Below are 18695 nucleotides of genomic sequence, written 5' to 3' on the forward strand. Positions count from 1 at the left end.
ATAATATAAAGCCATTGTTTTGAAATAGAGCACATTTTCTGAATAAGCGAATTAAATAATTAAGCAATCCATTAGCAAACGGATTACAGCATTTTAAAATGGAATCTATTCTTGGAATCTCATTTCCTAGATTACATTAGTTAATACCCAAAGCTGCAGGCCAGTATATCCTTCACAAAATAACTGTAAAGTCTGATAATGTATACACATGACATATGCAAATATAGGCTTGAATATAGCAATATCATTGGCTGTTATATTTGTTCATGCATAAACATTTACTAGTAGCATTTTTTGAAAGTGTATTGATATTTGTTGGAAATGCAGAATAGGAATTGTAAATGCAGAGATTATCTTATTAGGAGGTTAAAACACTTTGGTGTGAGTCTGCATTCATTATCTTTTCGACTTAGTCCCTTTATTAATCAGGGGTCGCCACAGTGGAACTTATCCAGCATATGTTTTACACAGCAGATGCCCTTCCAGCTGCAACCTATCACAGGGGAAAAAAACATCCATACACACATACACTATGGACAATTTAGCTTACCCAATTCACTTATACATGTTTTTGGACTTGTGGGAGACAATGGAGTACCCGGAGGAAACCCATGCAAACACGTGGAGAACATGCAAACTCCACACACAGAAATGCCAACTGAGCCAGCCAGGGCTCGAACCAGTGACCTTCTTGCAATGAGACGATTTTGCTACCCACTGTGCCACTGTGCTGCCACATGTTTTGGAGATTTTGTTAAGGATAAGATTGCTGAGTTAAGAAGTTGGCTAAATGTTTTACTATGACAACATGGTATGGATTTCCAGTTAAAGAAAAGCAGAAACTGTGAAGTAGTTAAACCTGCTAGAGCAACTGTAGGTAAACCACAAAGACAATTGAATGAAATTGATCAAGTAAGAGTTAAATAGAAAGCACATGTCATTATCAAAGATTGTTCACATCCTTTAGTATAATTCAGCTTTTGCCATCAAAAAGACCTTTTAAGTAACATTGAGTAAGGAAACTGTGTATTGAATGTCATTCAAGCCAACTGCTATTAGGATTTTAAATACTGGGATTTGAGTATGAGTAGGGTTAATTGTGTTATATGGCTTTTAATGTGATAATGTTGACTGTATTTGTGTTATTTATTTTGATTTTTTATGTGACATATGTAGTGATGTTATATGTAAATATGCAGTGAAGCCAAAGACAAATATCCAATATAATAAAGAATAAAGAAAGCCAACATTATGATAAAATTTAACATTATATATATATATATATATATATATATATATATATATATATATATATATATATATATATATATATATATATATTTAATTAATTAATTTTATATTTATTTCCCAATACTGTGTTGCAACTGGAAGGGTATCCATTGTATAAAACATATGCTGAAATAATTGGCAGTTCATTCTGCTGTGGCAACCTCTGATAAATCAAAGACTAAGCCAAAGGAAAATTAATGAATGAATTTCGGTGACGCAGTGGCGTAGTAGGTAGTGCTGTCGCCTCACAGCAAGAAGGTCACTGGTTTGAGCCTCGGCTGGGTCAGTTGGCGTTTCTGTGTGGAGTTTGCATATTTTTCCTGCGTTTGCGTGGGTGTCCTATGGGGTGCTCTGGTTTCCCCCTCAGTCCAAAGACATGCAGTACAGGTGAATTGGGTAAGCTAAATTGTCCATAGTGTATGAGTGTGAATGAGTTTTCCAGTGATGTGTTGCGGCTGGAAGGGCATCCGCTGCGTAAAACATATGCTGGATAAGTTGGCGGTTGATTCCGCTATGGCGACCCCAGATTAATAAAGGGACTAATGGACTAATTCATGTATATTTGAACCTCCTAATGTTTAATAAAGATGCTTTTTTTATAAAGTCATCACATACCAGCAGGCTCAAATTTAACCTATGTGCCTTAGCTTTGACTGTAAAAACTGGAAACTTTATAAGCTATTTACCAAACACATACACAAATAGACATGACCTGCAGGACTGAGCTCACCTTGGGCCTTCTGGTGGTGGTCTGAAGAGAGAAGACAGATTTGACCACCATGGTTCAGTAGAAAGATGAAGAAAGCAGAGACAAGGGAAACAAAGCAGAAGAAAACAGACAGTAAAGATTAGTAACAGAAAAAGCCTGACACTTTAACAAGAACTTCATTTTTCATTCCATGAGCCATCCTTTATTTTAACTTCATTATATTGATAAGGTCTGCTCTCTGTCTCATCCTTTACATCAAAAATATTCTTTAGGCACATAAAGATTGAAACACTGGCGCAGTATGTGGATCTGCCTGTTCACAAAGCAGCGTGCCTGACACCAAACGGGCCAAAGAAGTACTCATTAATATACAAGCATGCAGACACAGATGACCAACACACTGCAGTACAGATCAAGGCATGGTTACAACTCAGAAAAAGAACTGTTGAGCAAAGATTTTATGACAACCAAGTATACATAATCATGCAATATTCAGAATCTGTTTGCCAGTTTTTTCTCAAAGGTTTGGAGACAGTAGGGTTTGTTTTGAAGAAGTCTCTTATTCTTAACCAGGCTGCATTTTAAAGTATAGCAAAAATGAAAAACGGTTATATGGTTACATATTATTACACATTAAAAAAAAAATGTTTTCTATTTTAAAACTTTTTTGAAAAAATAAAAAATAAATGTATTGGAATGCCAAAAGTGAATTTTCAGCATTATTACTCCCTTCTTTACTTGCATCTTGCTTTAGATATCATTTGGTTATGATGATTTGCACCTCAAGAAACATATTTTATTACTGAAAACAGATTGTTGTTGAATATCTGCATATTTAAATCTTAATTAAAATGATAAACGTTTTTACAGTCATGTTTGATTTAGTGCATCCTTGTCAAAGAAAAGTATTCATTTAGTATTAAGGTATAAAAGCATTAAATATAAGCCTGGCGCAGACAGTGACTCCTATGAATAGGTTACTCCTAGGAATAGACTAGGTGGCAACCATTTTATATATTTTTATATAATTTTAAATAATTTACATAACCATTATATATATATATATATATATATATATATATATATATATATATATATATATATATATATATATATATATATATATATATATATATATATATAATCAATTGCATTATACTGCAAAAATCAAGTTCTCTAACAACTTCATTTAACAAAATTATTAGAGGAATTAAAAATAAAATTATATAATAATATTTTAGTTTTTCATTTTCAAACTTAACATGACGTTTTTTTGTATTGTTTTGTTTTTGGTGAAATTTGCAAAAATGTTGCAACAAAATTTAATTTCTTTAAGGTTTAGTCCCATCACTTCAAGTTTAAATATGATTAGGGCCAGACAGAATCTGCGGACATTTTTTGCCATTTCTGTGCAGAATGCTGAATGATGAGTGTAGTAACTAAAAGCGTATGCCATAAAATAAAATAAAATAAAATAAAATACAATTTTTTTAGGTGTTATTAATGGTATATAATACAAATCCAATTAGACCCACTTGTTTGGTAAACAAAACAGGTTTCTCGTAAAGTGTTTCAACTAAAAGACAGAAAATATTACTCTTTAAACTTTACTGTAAATAAATCATAAATTAGTCAATAATATTACTGAAATATAAAATAAAAACGGCGACGCAGTGGCGCAGTAGGTAGTGCTGTTGCCTCACAGCAAGAAAGTCGCTGGGTCGCTGGTTCGAGCCTCGGCTCAGTTGCCGTTTCTGTGTGGAGTTTGCATGTTCTCCCTGCATTCGCGTGGGTTTCCTCCGAGTGCTCCGGTTTCCCCCACAGTCCAAAGACATGCGGTACAGGTGAATTGGGTAAACTAAATTGTCCGTAGTGTAGTATAAGTGTGTGTGGATGTTTCCCGGAGATGGATTGCGGCTAGAAGGGCATCGGCTGCGTAAAAACGTGCTGGATAAGTTGGCGGTTCATTCCGCTGTGGCGACCCCGGATTAATAAAGGGACTAAGCCGACAAGAAAATAAATGAATGAATGAATAAAATAAGAACAGAATAAAAAAATATTTATATACATTTACTTAAATGTAAATTTATGTAAATGAACAGACTTAATCATGAAATCTGCATACATTTTGCAAACATATTTCTTTTATTGATTATTTTCTTTATAAATTATGTTCAGGACTTAATTTAAGAAATACTTCAAAATGCACAACCATTGCTGTCTATAGAGGATGAGAGAGCTCTCAGATTTAATCTTAATATCTTAATTTGTGTTCCAAAGTCAAACAAAGGCTTCAGAGATGTAGAACGACATGAGGGTGAGTAATTAATAACATCATTTTTTATGATTGGTGAGCTAACACTTAAATAAGCAGCAAATTACAAGTTTATTAAGTGAAAAAGTCATAACTGATGGTTTATCAATAAGTAGGAACGGTACATTAAAATATAACATGACAAAAGAAGTATATGAATAAGAGCAGTGAATAGCACCCAGCTTACTAAAACCTAACTTATCCATCTAATGAACTTAAAGTCAAAATTATTAGCCCTCCTTTAAAATTTTAATTCTTTTATATTTCCCCAAGTTCTGTTAAATGAAAAGAAGATTTTTTCAGCACGTTTCTACACATAACAGTTTTAACTACTCATTTATTATGTACTGCCTTTGATGGCAGTACATAATATTTTACTACATATTTTTCAAGATACTACTAACTTCTAAAAATGAAAATTCTGTTATTAATTACAGACCCTCTCTAATGGTAGCAAAAGATACATTCTATGTGCGCCTATACTGTATGATCCACAAAAAATTCAGGTCACACTTTATTTCGATGGTCTGTTTGTTGAGTTTAAGTTACATTGCAGCTACATGTCAACTAATTCTCATTAGATTATAAGTACACTGTTAGGTTGGGGTTAGGGTTAGTGTAAGTTGACATGTACTTAAAAAGTTTCTTATAGTCAGTTAAATGTCTGCTAAAGGAGCAGTATCAACAGATATTAAGCACACAATCTACTAATACCCAAATGGACCATCAAAATAAAGTGTTACCTAAATTTAAAAATACGCTAGCACTGATTTGTAATGATATATCTATAATGCTAGCAAATGCGAAAGCAAATATATTTCTTTTATTTATTATTTTGTTTATAAATTATGTTCAGGACTCATTCGATTTAAGAAATACTCCTAAATGTACAACATTTGAAGTTACAAACTTTTGACCACATGAAATAAAACAGACAAATCAATTAAAATCAACCTTTCAATACTTAAAAATAAAACTAACTCTAAAAATCAACCTATCATGCTCCGACATACCAACAGAAGAAGAGGGGAAAAAAATCAGTAGAATCACACAAACACCCAAGACAAGACAATAAAGCACTCCGCATTTTGCATGCCACAGAGGTAGTAAACAATCTGTTGTACCTTACGAGTCGTAGGTGCCTGTCTCATCATATTGACGATCGAAGAGGAAAGACAGGTGCAAACACACACACACACACACACACACACACACACACACACACACACACACCAGGTGCAGAAAAAGAGCAGGAAGGAGGACTGAGTCACATTAACAGCAGATAGAGATGAGAGCAGGCCAAGCCCACAGCAAAGCCACAAACACACTCATACAGCAGTTGGCAAGTGCTAGCCAGACAAACACGCATTCACACATACACACACACACAGAGCGACGGTGTTGCAGGTCGTCCCTGCTGCAGCTCCAAACACTGCAGTGATTTGAATCCGTTTGCTCCAACAAGACAAAAGCGAGCTCCTTTTCTAAGCATTTCTCTGACTGTAACGCTGTCCCTCTCTGTCTGCATCCATCTCTCCTGCTTGTCTTTCCACTCGCAAGCTCTCAGTGCTGCTCGGCTGTGCCAACGACAGCCTAGCAAGTGCATTACATCACTACGTAATACCACCCTCCCTCCAGATTGAGAGAGAGAGAGAGAGAGAGGGAGAGAGTGAGGAAGAGAGGAAGAGGGAGAGGGGGAGAGAGAGACAGCTGTAACAAAAGAGCAAGGAGAGACAGAGGGAGGGACTGATGTTAGTCTGACTGGTCTCCTAGCAACACTCCACATTAGTATCCTATAGGCTCTCCAGACAGCAGCAGCAGGTCTGTGTGAAAGTGTAGGCAGACTGTGATGCTGTTGTTGTACCTGCTTTGGTGATTAGTTTTTTTATAGATGTATTCCAAGGCACAAGTTCTAGATAAGGTCTAGCTGTGGTTTAAAGATGAGATGTTGCATTTTGGTGTCTGCATTTAATTTTTTTAAATGTTAAATACAGTTAAAGGCAAAAGTATCAGCCCTCCTGTGAAATATTTACTCTTTTTCAAATATTTCTAATGTGGTATTTAATGGAAATTTTCACAGTAATTCTGAAAATATTTTTTCTTTGGGAGAAAGTCTTATATGTTTTATTTTGGCTAGAATAAAAGCAGTTTTTTATTTCAATAAAAAACTATTTAAGGTCAATATTATTAGCCCCCTCAAGGAATATATATATATATATATATATATATATATATATATATATATATATATATTTTTTTTTTTTTTGATTGTCTAAAGGACTTGCCTAATTAACCTGCCTAGTTAACATAATTAAACTAGTTAAGTCTTTAAATGTCACTTTAAGCTGAATACTAGTATCTTGAATAATATCTAGTAAGACATTATGTACAGTCATCATTCATTTATTCGTTCATTTTTGGCTTGGTCCCTTTATTAATCCAGGGTTGCCACAGCGGAATGAACCGCCAACTTATCCAGCACGTTTTTACGGAGAGGATATCCTTCCAACAACCCATCTCTGGGAAACATCCACACACACTCATACACACTCTTATGCTACAGGCAATTTAGCCTACTCAATTCACCTGTACTGCATTTCTTTGGACTTGTGGGGGAAAGCGGAGCACCTAGAGGAAACCCACACGGACGCAAGGAGAACATGCAAACTCCACACAGAAATGCCCACTGACCCAGCCGAGGCTCGAACCAGCGACCTTCTTGCTGTGAGGTGACAGCACTACCTACTGCACCACTGCGTCGCCACTGTCATCATGGCAAAGATAAAATTAATCAGTTATTAGAAATGAGTTAGTAAAACTGTTATGTTTAGAAATGTCTTGAAAAAAAATCTTCGGGGAATAATGTAAAAGAATTTATATTAAACAGCAGGGCTAATACCGTAATTCTGACTTTAACTGTAAATTGAACTCATATTAGATGGATACCTTGGGATTTAGTAACCTATGTGCAGTTGACTACCCTCTGTGTTATACATCTGTTTGGTCGCATTTTATTTTAATATACAGTTCTTTCTATTAATAAACATTAATTAGGACTTTTACCTCAATAAATTCCTAATGTGCTGCTTATTAAAGTGTTAGTTTACCCAGTCATGAAAATTATGTTATTAATTACTCACCCTCATGCCGTTCCAAACCTCTGAGACCTTTGTTTGCCTTTGGAACACAAAATAAGACATTTAGATTAAATCTAAAAGCCTATAGACCAGGGGTGCTCAATCATGTTCCTGGAGAGCTACCTTCCTGCAGATTTCAGTTGCTACCCATATCAAACACACCTGCCTGTAATTATCAAGTGGTGTTCAGGTCCTAATTAATTGGTTCAGGTGTGTTGATATGGGTAGCAACTGAAATCTGCAGGAAGGTAGCTCTCCAGGAACAGGGTTGAGCACCCCTGCTATAGACTATAGAATCTATAGGCAGCAAGGGTGCGGGCTCGTTCAAAGTCCAGAAAAATACCAAAAGGCGTATAGACTCACATTAGACCTAAAATATATTAATTTGTGTTCTGAGAATAAATGAAGGTGCCCGGGGTTTGGAATGACCTGAGGGTGAGCAATCAATACCATCATTTTTTGGATGAACTAACACTTTAATAGTTATTAAGGTAGTAATTAGGTTTAGGTGTTATGTAGGATTAGGGATTTAGGATAATATCATGGAGAATATGTTTACTTAATATGCAGAATATGTTACTTTATAAGTACTAATGGACTCTTTCCATAAGATGGTTACAACCAGGGCTTTACATTAACACCCGCCAACTGGACAAATGCGGGTAGACTTTAGCTGTGGCAGGTTGGAGAGACACCTCTATTAGCCACTTTGGCTGCTTGAAAATATTTTTTAAATTGCCAGAGCTGCCTCGTCCCTAAAGATTAGAATTTTTGTTTAAGATCATTAGTTAATATGTGTGCAAATGTGCTTTTAGAATCAAGAAGCAGCACGATTGATAAGTGTTCGTGCAAGCAAAAAAAAAGCAGGAAGAGAAAAGAGGATGATCAGGCGCACGGTGGGACACAGGCGATAACTCTCCATTTATCTATAGTTACCTGATGGTCTTGGACCTTTAGCCTGGATAAACTACTGTGTATAGTTTTATTGAATAAAAACTGTTTGTACAGCTATTTAGCTTGTTTGGACACATTATTTCAATTTTGTGACAAGCAAATAATAATTAGTTTGGTATGGCTAGAGAAAGAAAATAGGTAAGTACTTAGTGTTGAGTCCTAAAAAGTTAAAGAGGCATGTAGACAAAGACAAAAAATAAAAAATAGTAATTTTTAGCATGCCAAAATAAAATTTTTGGATATAAAATATATTTTCCCAACAACAAAATTGTGGCTAGTAAAAATGCAAGTGGCTAGTAACATTAAAAAACTACTAGCCACAGTGGCTGGTGATCAAAAAAGTTCAACCCATTTAATGGTCATTAACATCTCAAATCCTTAAAAGTTTTTAATATTCAGATATATTTTTTTTAAACCTATGTACATTCACAAAGCTGTTGTATTATATCACATTGCATCAAATTACAAAGAAACAGATTACCGCTTATGTGAGGTGTTTGTAATACACTCTATAAAATGCTGGGTTCCACACAATCGATTTGTTGGGTCAACCTAAAGGAATTAAGTTAATTTATTAGATTTAAACTAATTTAATTGGACTGAACTGAACATAAAACAATTAAGTGTCCCCCCCCCAAAAAACTCAAGAGTTGTGTTGTTCAGCTCATTTTAAATGACCAGATTGAACAAACACCAAACATCATTTTTTCAGTGTGAGCACAACAGTAAACTTGGTGTTTTTCTGAAGTCCTGATAGCGCAATCGTTGAGTTTTGCTTTTCTTATTTGAGCATATAGGGATGCAATAAAATAACTTCTTGTGCTCTCCAATTCACTGTGCTTTAAGTTTACCCATTTATTATGAATCCCGCAGCCGAGAAATGTAAAAACGGTCCATAAACAGACAATATCTTTATAACAGGCAGATAATAAGCCACTAGTAAATAGTGAGAATTGATACTTAGGCTAAAGTGTAACTTTTTTAGTTATTAAGTCTACGTATAATAATTAATAATTTACGTAGACTTAATGTTTTATTTATTAAGTCTACGTATAATTGTACATATCGCTGTCAATTATACATTGTCCTGTTTTTTTATTTTTTTTGGGGAGTATGCTGTTGTATTTTGCACTGTTGTTGTATTTGCACTGTCTGTACTTTGCACTGTCATTTTATTTGCACTGTCTGTAGCCTGCACCTAAGCTTTCCACTCATCATAGCACACGTGTTGCTAATGATGTGACAATAAAAGTGGTTTGATTTGAAATAAGGAAAGCTTAAAGAATTAGTTCCCCCCAAAAATGAAAATTCTATTAATCATTACAGACCCTGAAGGGTGTTAGCAAAAGATTAAAAAAAAAAAATTGTCAGCAAATGCTATAAACAAACAATATTTTCTGAGATATAAACCATTGTTACACTGAATGACATTTTAGAGATGTTATTTTGTATAGAGATATAAAGATATGATCATTTTATTGAACAGGATTTTTTATTGGTCAAATTAGACAGGACACACTGAACTGTGCAGAAAAAAAAACACATTGTGTGATCTGAAAATGCATTTCTGCGGTTTGTGAAAGCAATGGTGTCATTATTTGAGGATCCATTACAGAAGAGTGTGCAGAGATGGAGACAGCTTGATGTATCACATTACAGCTCTGCAGGAGAGAAAAGTGATGTGTAGTAGAAAACACAGAGAGAGAGAATAAGAGAGAGGGATGAACCAAAGTGAAAAATAAACAAGGTTTACTCTGCATTCTGCGTACTAGATTCCATTTATCATTTCATATATATGGCCTGCATTTGTCAGGTATGATCAGTTTTGAGGTCATTCTCATTAGAACTAATTATGCAAAAATCTGTGGAATACTTCATTCTGACTGGTCAATCACGACATACCAATGTGTGCTATTCCCAGATAACAACTGCTGACACTAAGCTTTAGGTTTACTTAAAGAGCTAATATATTATTACAGTTCAGATCAAAGGATTGTGTCAAATTGTTTAATTTTATGGGAAGTAACCATTTAAAAGTGGCATAATGTACATCTACAGTAGCAGTTTTTTTTTACAAAATAAAGCCCCTTCAATCTTATACAACAGCTCTCTGCTTCACATCAGATGGCTGTCAGGCTTTGTTCTGCATGAACCACTGGCTGGATGTACTTTATTCCTTACTTAATGATTACAAACATTCAACATTTCCTGTAATGAATAACCTGTGGCAAAGTTTAGAATGTGCTTTCTATAGAAATAACATTATTTTTCTTATTTATTTACTGTACATGCTATATTTTTCGTAGATTCTGTATTTATATGATAACACTTGCAAGAGCTTTTAAAATAACATGTACATTTTTTTAATGCTACGCCTTTTTAAAAATACCTCTGCTTTTTAAAAACATAATGTTATTGTTTAGAACAAAATATAATGCTAACAATGCTAAGAATTCACTGCATGATAAAACAGAATGCAGTTAGAATGGCTTTAAAAGCAAAAATATCCCTCAGGTTTTTATGATTTCCCTTATATTCTGTGTTCATTGGTGTTAAAAAAAATATTTGTGGTGTCTATATCCTGAGTCAAATCAAAGGCACTCACTGGCCATTTAATTAGGTACACCTTACTAATACCCGGTATGGTCTTCTGCTGCTGTATCACATCCACCTTAAGGTTGGACGTGTTGTGCATTCAGAGATGCTGTTCTGCATACCTCAGTTGTAACAAGTGGTTACTGTTGCCTTTCTATTAGCTCAAGCCAGTCTGGCCATTCTCCTCTGACCTCTGGCATCAACAAGGCATTTGCACCCACAGAACTGCCACTCACTGGAATTTTTCCCCTTCTCTGACCATTCTCTGTAAACCCTAGAGATGGTTGTGCGTGAGAATCCCAGTAGATCAGCAGTTTCTGAAATACTCAGACCAGCCCGTCTGGCACCAACAACCATGTTCAAAGTCACTTAAATCATCTTTCTTCCGCATTCTGATGCTCGATTTGAACTACAGCAGTTCGTCTTGACCATGTCTACATGTCATTGCTGCCAAGTGATTGGCTGATTAGAAATTTGTGTTAATGAGCAGTTGGACAGATGTATCTAATAAAGAGGCCAGTGAGTGTATTGAAACAATATAAATATGAGAAAAATATTGAGATATTATTATTTTTATTTAATGTTGTTATTGTTATTACACTGCAAAAAATGCTTTTTCTCAAAATGCTTTTGAGTTTTTCCTTAAAACAAGCAAAGGGGTAAGCAAAATAATCTTACGTCAAAAGAAAAAAAAAAGATTATTTTGCTTACCCCATTGGCAGATTATTTTGCTTGTTTTAAGGAAAAACTCACTTAATTTTGGCATATTATTTCTCAAAACAAGACAATATGTTTTGCTTGTCTAGAAAATGCTTCTTGATATAAGAAATTTTAGACATTTGCACTAGAAATAAGTCAAAAAATCTAAGCAAGAAAAGCATTTTTTGCGGTGTATTGCTTTCCCAGGGATGGATTGCGGCTGAAGGGCATCCGCTGCGTAAAGTCTGGCTAGATAAGTTAGAGGTTCATTCCGCTGTGGCGACCCCAGATTAATAAAGGGATTGAATGAATGAATGTTATTATTGCACACTCGCAACTCCTTGATGATACATGCTTTGCTAATTTTGTCTAACAGTATTATTTTCTTTATAATTTTGAATTATACAGACCCTGTTTCTGTTTTTCAGACATTAATGAATCCACCAAGATGATCATAATCACTGACAATCATAAGTTAATATTATAGTAAAGAATTAGATCCTATACTGACAAATGTTTATAGTACAATTCAAAAAGAGTGAAGGTTTGAAGCCAAACAAGCACAGGCCCTCCATTTGTACTTTGACCATCATAGAAAAAGCTTCAAAACAATCCATACTGACAGGCTGAACTAGAAAACCTCTTAAATACCCTTTCCTCAAGCGCTGACATTTAGAAGAAAACGCAGGGATGCACAAGCTGAGCTTTCAAGTCCAATATTTCAGTGGCGATCTAATGACAAGAGAGCCAATGCCAAGCCAGAGGGAAGGAAGCACTTACTACAATATCTCTCTCAGTCTTTCATCACACACAAACCTGAAAACATCAGTAACAGTAAACATGCTCCTGCATGCACTTTCAAAATGTAGCCTTATGGAATAGTATTTAATTTAACGTATTTTCTACATTTAATGTTATGACATTTATTTACTTAAATCTTCTAAATCTTGAATAGATCCACAGAAAACACTATATTAATATTGTATATTTATATTCAAAAATATATTCATATTATTATTTAAATTTAACAGTACGTTACAACCCCAAATCAGAAAAGGTTAAGGCAGTATGGAAAATGCTAATAAAAAAGAAAGTAGTCATTTCCAAATTTACTTTGAACACAACGTATTTCATGTTTTGTCTGGTCAACTTCATTTCATTTGTAAAGATTAATCCTTTCCTGTCCTTCACACCTGCAACGCGTTCCAAAGAAATTGGAATTTAGAGCAAGTAATCAAGTAAATTGGTTAAACAATGGTGTGGTTTAAAACAGATAATGTCAACAGGTGATTGTAATTAAGATTTGGTACAAAAGCAGCACTCTAGAAAGGTCTAGTCCTTTAGGAGCAAAGATGGACCGGATACAAAAGGAAGCTCTATGTTAACAATGTCAAGAAGCCTCGTTGACTTTTCTGGGCTTGGAGGCATCTGGGATGGACCCTCACACAGAGGAAACAAGTACTGTGGTCAGATGAATCAGTATTTCAGGTATTTCTGGGGAGAAATGGACACTGTGTGCTCTGGTGCAAAGAAGAAAAGGATCATCCAAACTGTTACCAGCAACAAGTCCAAAAACCAGGGTCTGTCATGGTATAGGGTTGTGTCAGTGCCCTTGGCAAAAATAACCTGCACTTGTGTGATTGCACCATTATTGCTGAAAAGTACATAAAGACTTTGGAGCACAATATGCTGCCTTTTTTCCAGGCACACCCATGCATATTTTAACAAGACAATGCAAAACCAAATTCTGCACACACTACAAAGCCCTGACTGCAGACGAAGAGGATACAAGTACTTGACTGGCCTGCCTGCTGTCCTGACCTGTCTCCAACAGAGAATGTGTGGCGCATTTTGAAGTGCAAAATGTGACAACGAAGACCCCATACTGTTGCCTACCTTAAGACTGGTTTGAACAAAGAATGGAACAAAATTACACCTGACACACTTCATCACTTGGTGTCTTTAGTCATCTTTTAACACCCCATTCACATGAGGCGTCAGCGTCAACGCTTCCCATTCACTTTGAATAGGTGACGTCAAGCGTTGTCGAACAGAATTATGGGTCTGTCTGCACTGCTTTAGCTCGCTGCAGAAGTTAGAGATTTCTTGACTTTTTAGGCGCCAATGGAAGCATCAGCCAATTAGATCTTGTTTGAATGAAGAATGAGACAAAATAAACCTGAAATACTTCATCACTCTTCAGTCTCTAAACATCTTTTAAAGGTTATGAAAAGGAATGGCAACATCACAAAGTGGTAAATGCTTTACTGTTCCAACTTTTTTTTTTAAATGTGTTGGAAGAACCAAAATTGGAAAACGTGTTCATTTAAAAATAAAAAAATAAATAAAATCATGAGGAACACGTTAAATAATGTTTAGTGTATTGTCTGCAAGGAAATACAAGTCAGCGTAAATTTAGAAATCACTTATTGCTTTTTTGATTTGGTTTTCCTTTCTGTCCCAAACTTTGTGAGTACAAAAAAAATGTATGGGGTAAAAGTTAAGGCTGTATTATACTTTACCATTTCGATACATGAAAACCCCTATTTAATATCTGACCCATCTGCAGCAATTCAATGTACATTTTGGGCCCTATCATACACTCGGCACAATGCAGCGCAAGGCGCGACGCAATTGTTGTTTGCTAGTTTGAGCTTGGCGCAAGAGTTGTTTTGACGTTTTGCACCACGCTTTTTAAATAGCAAATGCATTTGCGCGTATATGTGCGCCCATAGGCGTTCTGGTCTAAAAAAGAAGGTGTGTTAAGGCGCATTGCTAGCGTGACTATTTTGAGAAATTATAATAGACTGTTCAAAAGACCAGAACAAAGCCGGTCTAAAATCCAGCGCAGAGTGTGTTAGTTGTGCGCCTCCGTTACACATTGCTTAATAAAACAGAATGTAAAGCAATACGCTTTTTCAGTTTATTCATGACAATTTGATTTTGTATAATGTTATTATTATTAGCAGTATTATTTATTACTTGCATATTTATATTTGTTTTATTAAAAAAACAAGCTTAGATTTGCCCACCTGTCAGGTTTCAAACCATATGGGGTACAGCACACTTCGTTGTTATTGTTAATTTTTTTCATTTGCTGGAAATTAGGACTGAATTTAGAAATAGTTTTGCAACAAATCTTTGCACTTAACAAACAAATCTATTATTTATAGGCTAATGGATGTCTGTGCGTACAATAAGTTTCCCAATCCACGAGAGTGAAAGTGAAAGTAAATAATGAGGAGGCTTATCTCTCATTCTCGCGCTGTAGATGCTCTGTTTAACTGTTTTCTTGCTAGTGAAATGCTCAGTTTTTCCAATTAAAAAATCTGTCATGTAAACAGCAAATGCGCTATGGCATGACGCAACTGGCTCCTAAAGGGAATGGTAGATGAGACTCTGATTGGTTTATTCTCAAAACACCCCTATAACTCATTAAGAAAATAAGCTCTACCCTTTTAGACCATGCGATACGGCGCAGTGCGGATTTTTCCGTCCTTAAATTAGTAAAAGTGGATTCCGACACACCCTTAATGCTTTTGCGCCCTGCACTTTGCACTTTGTGCATGAATCGTCAACATAGAGTCCTTTATGTCAGTTATAACAAATATACATGTACATGCTTCACACAGACAACCTATAAGATAAAAGGTGAATTAAACCATTAACAAGAAACTTAAAATCTCTTTCTCTCCCACAATCTACAGCAATAAACACAGCAGGCTAATTCGTAATATCCATTTAAAAGCAGTCATTCATCAAAGAAAACTGCCATCCAGCCGGTGAAGCACTAGAACGCATGAATAAATGTACATAAAATTAAAAGAAACAATATACTGCAGACGCAAACACTTCTCATGAACACAAACACACACACACACACACACACACACACACACACACACACACACACACACACAGGTAAAGTGCTGTTTGTGTGATGCCATGCAACAGAGCGACTAAATACTGCCACTGCTATGGAAACAGAGGTTTGAGAAACATGCGGCACCTTTTTGGGTTTGGTTCCTCGCTGCACACACAGATGGAGGAGGAAGAGGGACGGATTAGTGTTTGATCAGCCCGTGTGTTTGTAATGAGCATCAAAATCTCTCACATACAAACACATCAAGACTCACACCTAAACTGGACAGTCTTGGACAGAGGCCTTATAAAATGTCTGTGACAGCTTGGGTTCATGCATGTTTGTGTTAGTGAGTGCATATTTGGGACCCCTTGTGAAAAGAAGTACACTAGATCATAGTTTTAAAAAGAGTACTTTTCATAGAAACGTTTCATATACTAAAGAGTTTACTCACCCTTCACTAGTATTAAACCTGTTGTGGGTTTGTTTCTTACATTGCACACAATTGCATATTTGGAAGAATGTTGGAAACCGGTAACCATCCCAGCGAGCAAAATTCATGTGGCTTAAATCAGGCCCACGCCAGACACTTACATCCGGCCCACATACTGCATAGAATGATGGCACTTGGGTGGTCCACTCCTGTTTGCCAGAGCTAGGCCACAATTAAGCCATAGCAATACCACATATCAGCCAGAATTCAACCAAATGAACCAGAACTGACCCTATTCTGGGCCACAGTTTGCTTTTATTCTGGCCCAAATCTGGCCCACACTAGACACTTACATCCGGACCACATACTCAATGGAATGATGGATCTAGGGTGGTCCGCTGCGGTTCGCCAGATCTGGGCCACAAATTAGCTATATTACTATCTATATGTGCCATGTCAAAGAGCTATGGTTTGACCTCTATAATTTTCAAATGATCACTGTACTTTACCAAAAGTGACCTATCATATGTTTTAGGACAACAGTACCATCCCTACCACATCTTTCCTCAGCTGCATTGAGCTCACATCATCTTCAGCCAGAGATACTTGCCCGTATTTGCCATATCTCATCTATAGACTAATAACCACATTAGCCAGAGTTTACTGTGCTGAATATTTGCCAAAAGTGGCCCACATGTGTTTTAGGATAACTGGGCCACATTTGCCATATCTTCTCTGGGCCACTATAGGCTCAAATCCACATTAGCCAAAGCTTAAAGTGACAAATATTTGCCAAAGGTGGCCTACATATGTTTTATGATAACTAGGCCATATTTGCCATATCGCATCAGGGCTACTATAGGCTAACAGCCACATTAGTCAAAGTTTACTGTGACAAATATTCGCCAAAAGTGGTCCACATATGTTTTCAGGTAACTGGGCCACATTTGCCATATCATCTCTGGCCACTTTAGGTTCACAGCCACATTAGCCACAGCCAACTGTGCGAAATATTCGCCAAAAGTGGTCCACATTTGTTTTAGGATAACTGGGTCACATTTGCCATATCTTCTTTGGGTCACTTTAGGTTCACAGCCACATTAGTCAGAGCTTACAGTGCTAAATATTTACCAAAAGTGGTCCACATTTGTTTTAGGATAACGGCCACATTTGCCATATCTTTTCTGGGCCTCTATAGGCTCAAATCCGCATTAACCAGAGCTTACTGTGCCAAATATTTGCCAAAAGTAGCCTACATATGTTTTAAGATAACTGGGTCACAATTGCCATATATTCTATGCGCCACTATATGCTAACAGCCACATTTTTCCAGAGTTTACTGTGCCAAATATTTGCCAAAGGTGGCCCATATATGTTTTAACATATCTGGGCCACCTTTTTTAATATCTTTTCTAGGCCACTGTAGGGTAACAGCCACATTAGACAGAGCTTACTGTGCCAAATATTCGCCAAGAGTGGCCACCATATGTCTTAAGATAACTGGGTCACATTTGCACTTACACATGTGAGCCACTTTGGGTTTAGACCCAGATTGCCCTTAAATGACTAAGCCACACTTTGGCTAACTGTGGACCACATTTGTCCTCCGTCATTTGGGCCAAATTGACCATTTTTTGCATGGGCCACATTAGGCTTCTATTCAGGTTACATTTTGCCATAAGTGCCGAATCTTTGCCTTAAATGGCCCAAATATGAATTGGAATCTTTGGCCCCCTTTTGCGATTGTATAGGTGGGCCACTTCAGGCTCACATTCATTTTGTCTGGGCCGAAGGAAGACAATCAGTGCCGCATAACTGCCTAAACTGGCCCACATTCGTATGCTATCTGGAATTGACATCTATTGTATTTTTTTCTTACTATGGATGTCAATGGTTACTGGTGTCTTTTGTGTTCAAAAGAAAATAAAAAGGAAAATTTTGGAACCACTTGATGTTGAGTACATTAATTTTTGGTTGAACTATCCCTTTAATGTACTTATATTAGACACAATGCATTTGTGTCCATTTTTACCCTGAAGAGATAATACATTTCTATAAAATATCTACTTTTAATACCAGAACAAAACACTACAAATGCGTTAAGCATTTACCCTTAAAATACACAATATTTAGTTGTAAAGCACAAAAAAAAGAAAGAAAAAAAACTAGCACTGAAGCACTGAAAATTTTAGTTAATTTAAAATGGACACTTTTAATCAAGTAATATTAAAACATTTTGTCTTAAAAAAATGTCAGAGTATTGTTAATTATCATGACTTAAATTTCAAACAATTTAAATGGATAAGACACCTAAAAATAAAATAATTTATTCTAATACTATAATTACTAATACTATAGGGTATATTATAATATACCCTAATACTTTTCCAGGAAATGTTTTCTTTTTTGTTCTGTTTAACACACAAAATATAAATATATTTTGAAAAATGTTAAAAACTGGGAAACACATAGTAGGGTAAACAAATACTACGGATGTCAGTTTCAGTGTTTCCATCCAAAGATGCTAATTAAACGTATGCTCAAATCTGGAATACTGCAAACCAATAAGTCATAAAAATCGTCAAAAAGAACAAAATCCTCATTTTCCAATTAACTGGCACCAAATATAAAAAAGAAAAATGCAATTTGCTGCAGTGGGAGAAACCACTGTGAACCCTTTTTCTTATGTAATAAATTACCTG

The 18695-nt window shown here is 35.8% G+C and overlaps 1 protein-coding gene and 1 long non-coding RNA gene across 19 annotated transcripts in view; both read right to left on the bottom strand.

Annotated features, from left to right (window-relative positions):
* dctn1b (dynactin 1b) overlaps positions 1-18695 on the bottom strand; it is an 85924-nt gene that overhangs the window by 40811 nt on the left and 26418 nt on the right. For 6 of the 18 annotated variants that reach the window (XR_015505759.1, XR_015505757.1, XR_015505756.1 and 3 more), the window contains 3 exons: positions 15708-15728; positions 5438-5455; positions 2021-2041 (listed from right to left, as the gene is read on the bottom strand). The exons of 5 other annotated variants lie outside the window; for them this stretch is intronic. Coding sequence is in view for 8 of the 13 variants with exons in the window: in XM_087279058.1 (XP_087135184.1) it covers positions 2021-2041; positions 5438-5455; positions 15708-15728 (60 nt within the window). In the remaining 5 variants the exon portion in view is untranslated. The remainder of the gene's footprint in view (positions 1-2020; positions 2042-5437; positions 5456-15707; positions 15729-18695) is intronic. 7 more of the 18 variants (XR_015505762.1, XR_015505758.1, XM_087279061.1 and 4 more) reach the window with 2 other exon arrangements.
* On the bottom strand, positions 6580-12731 carry LOC147834141 (uncharacterized). The gene is made up of 3 exons (XR_015505824.1): positions 11599-12731; positions 9616-11503; positions 6580-9556 (listed from the first exon to the last, which is right to left on the bottom strand). It is a non-coding gene; the product is annotated as an uncharacterized LOC147834141 (long non-coding RNA).

The sequence above is a fragment of the Danio rerio genome, chromosome 13 (assembly GCF_052040795.2).
Source record: "Danio rerio strain M-AB ecotype USA chromosome 13, GRCz13ab, whole genome shotgun sequence".
NCBI lineage: Eukaryota > Metazoa > Chordata > Actinopteri > Cypriniformes > Danionidae > Danio > Danio rerio.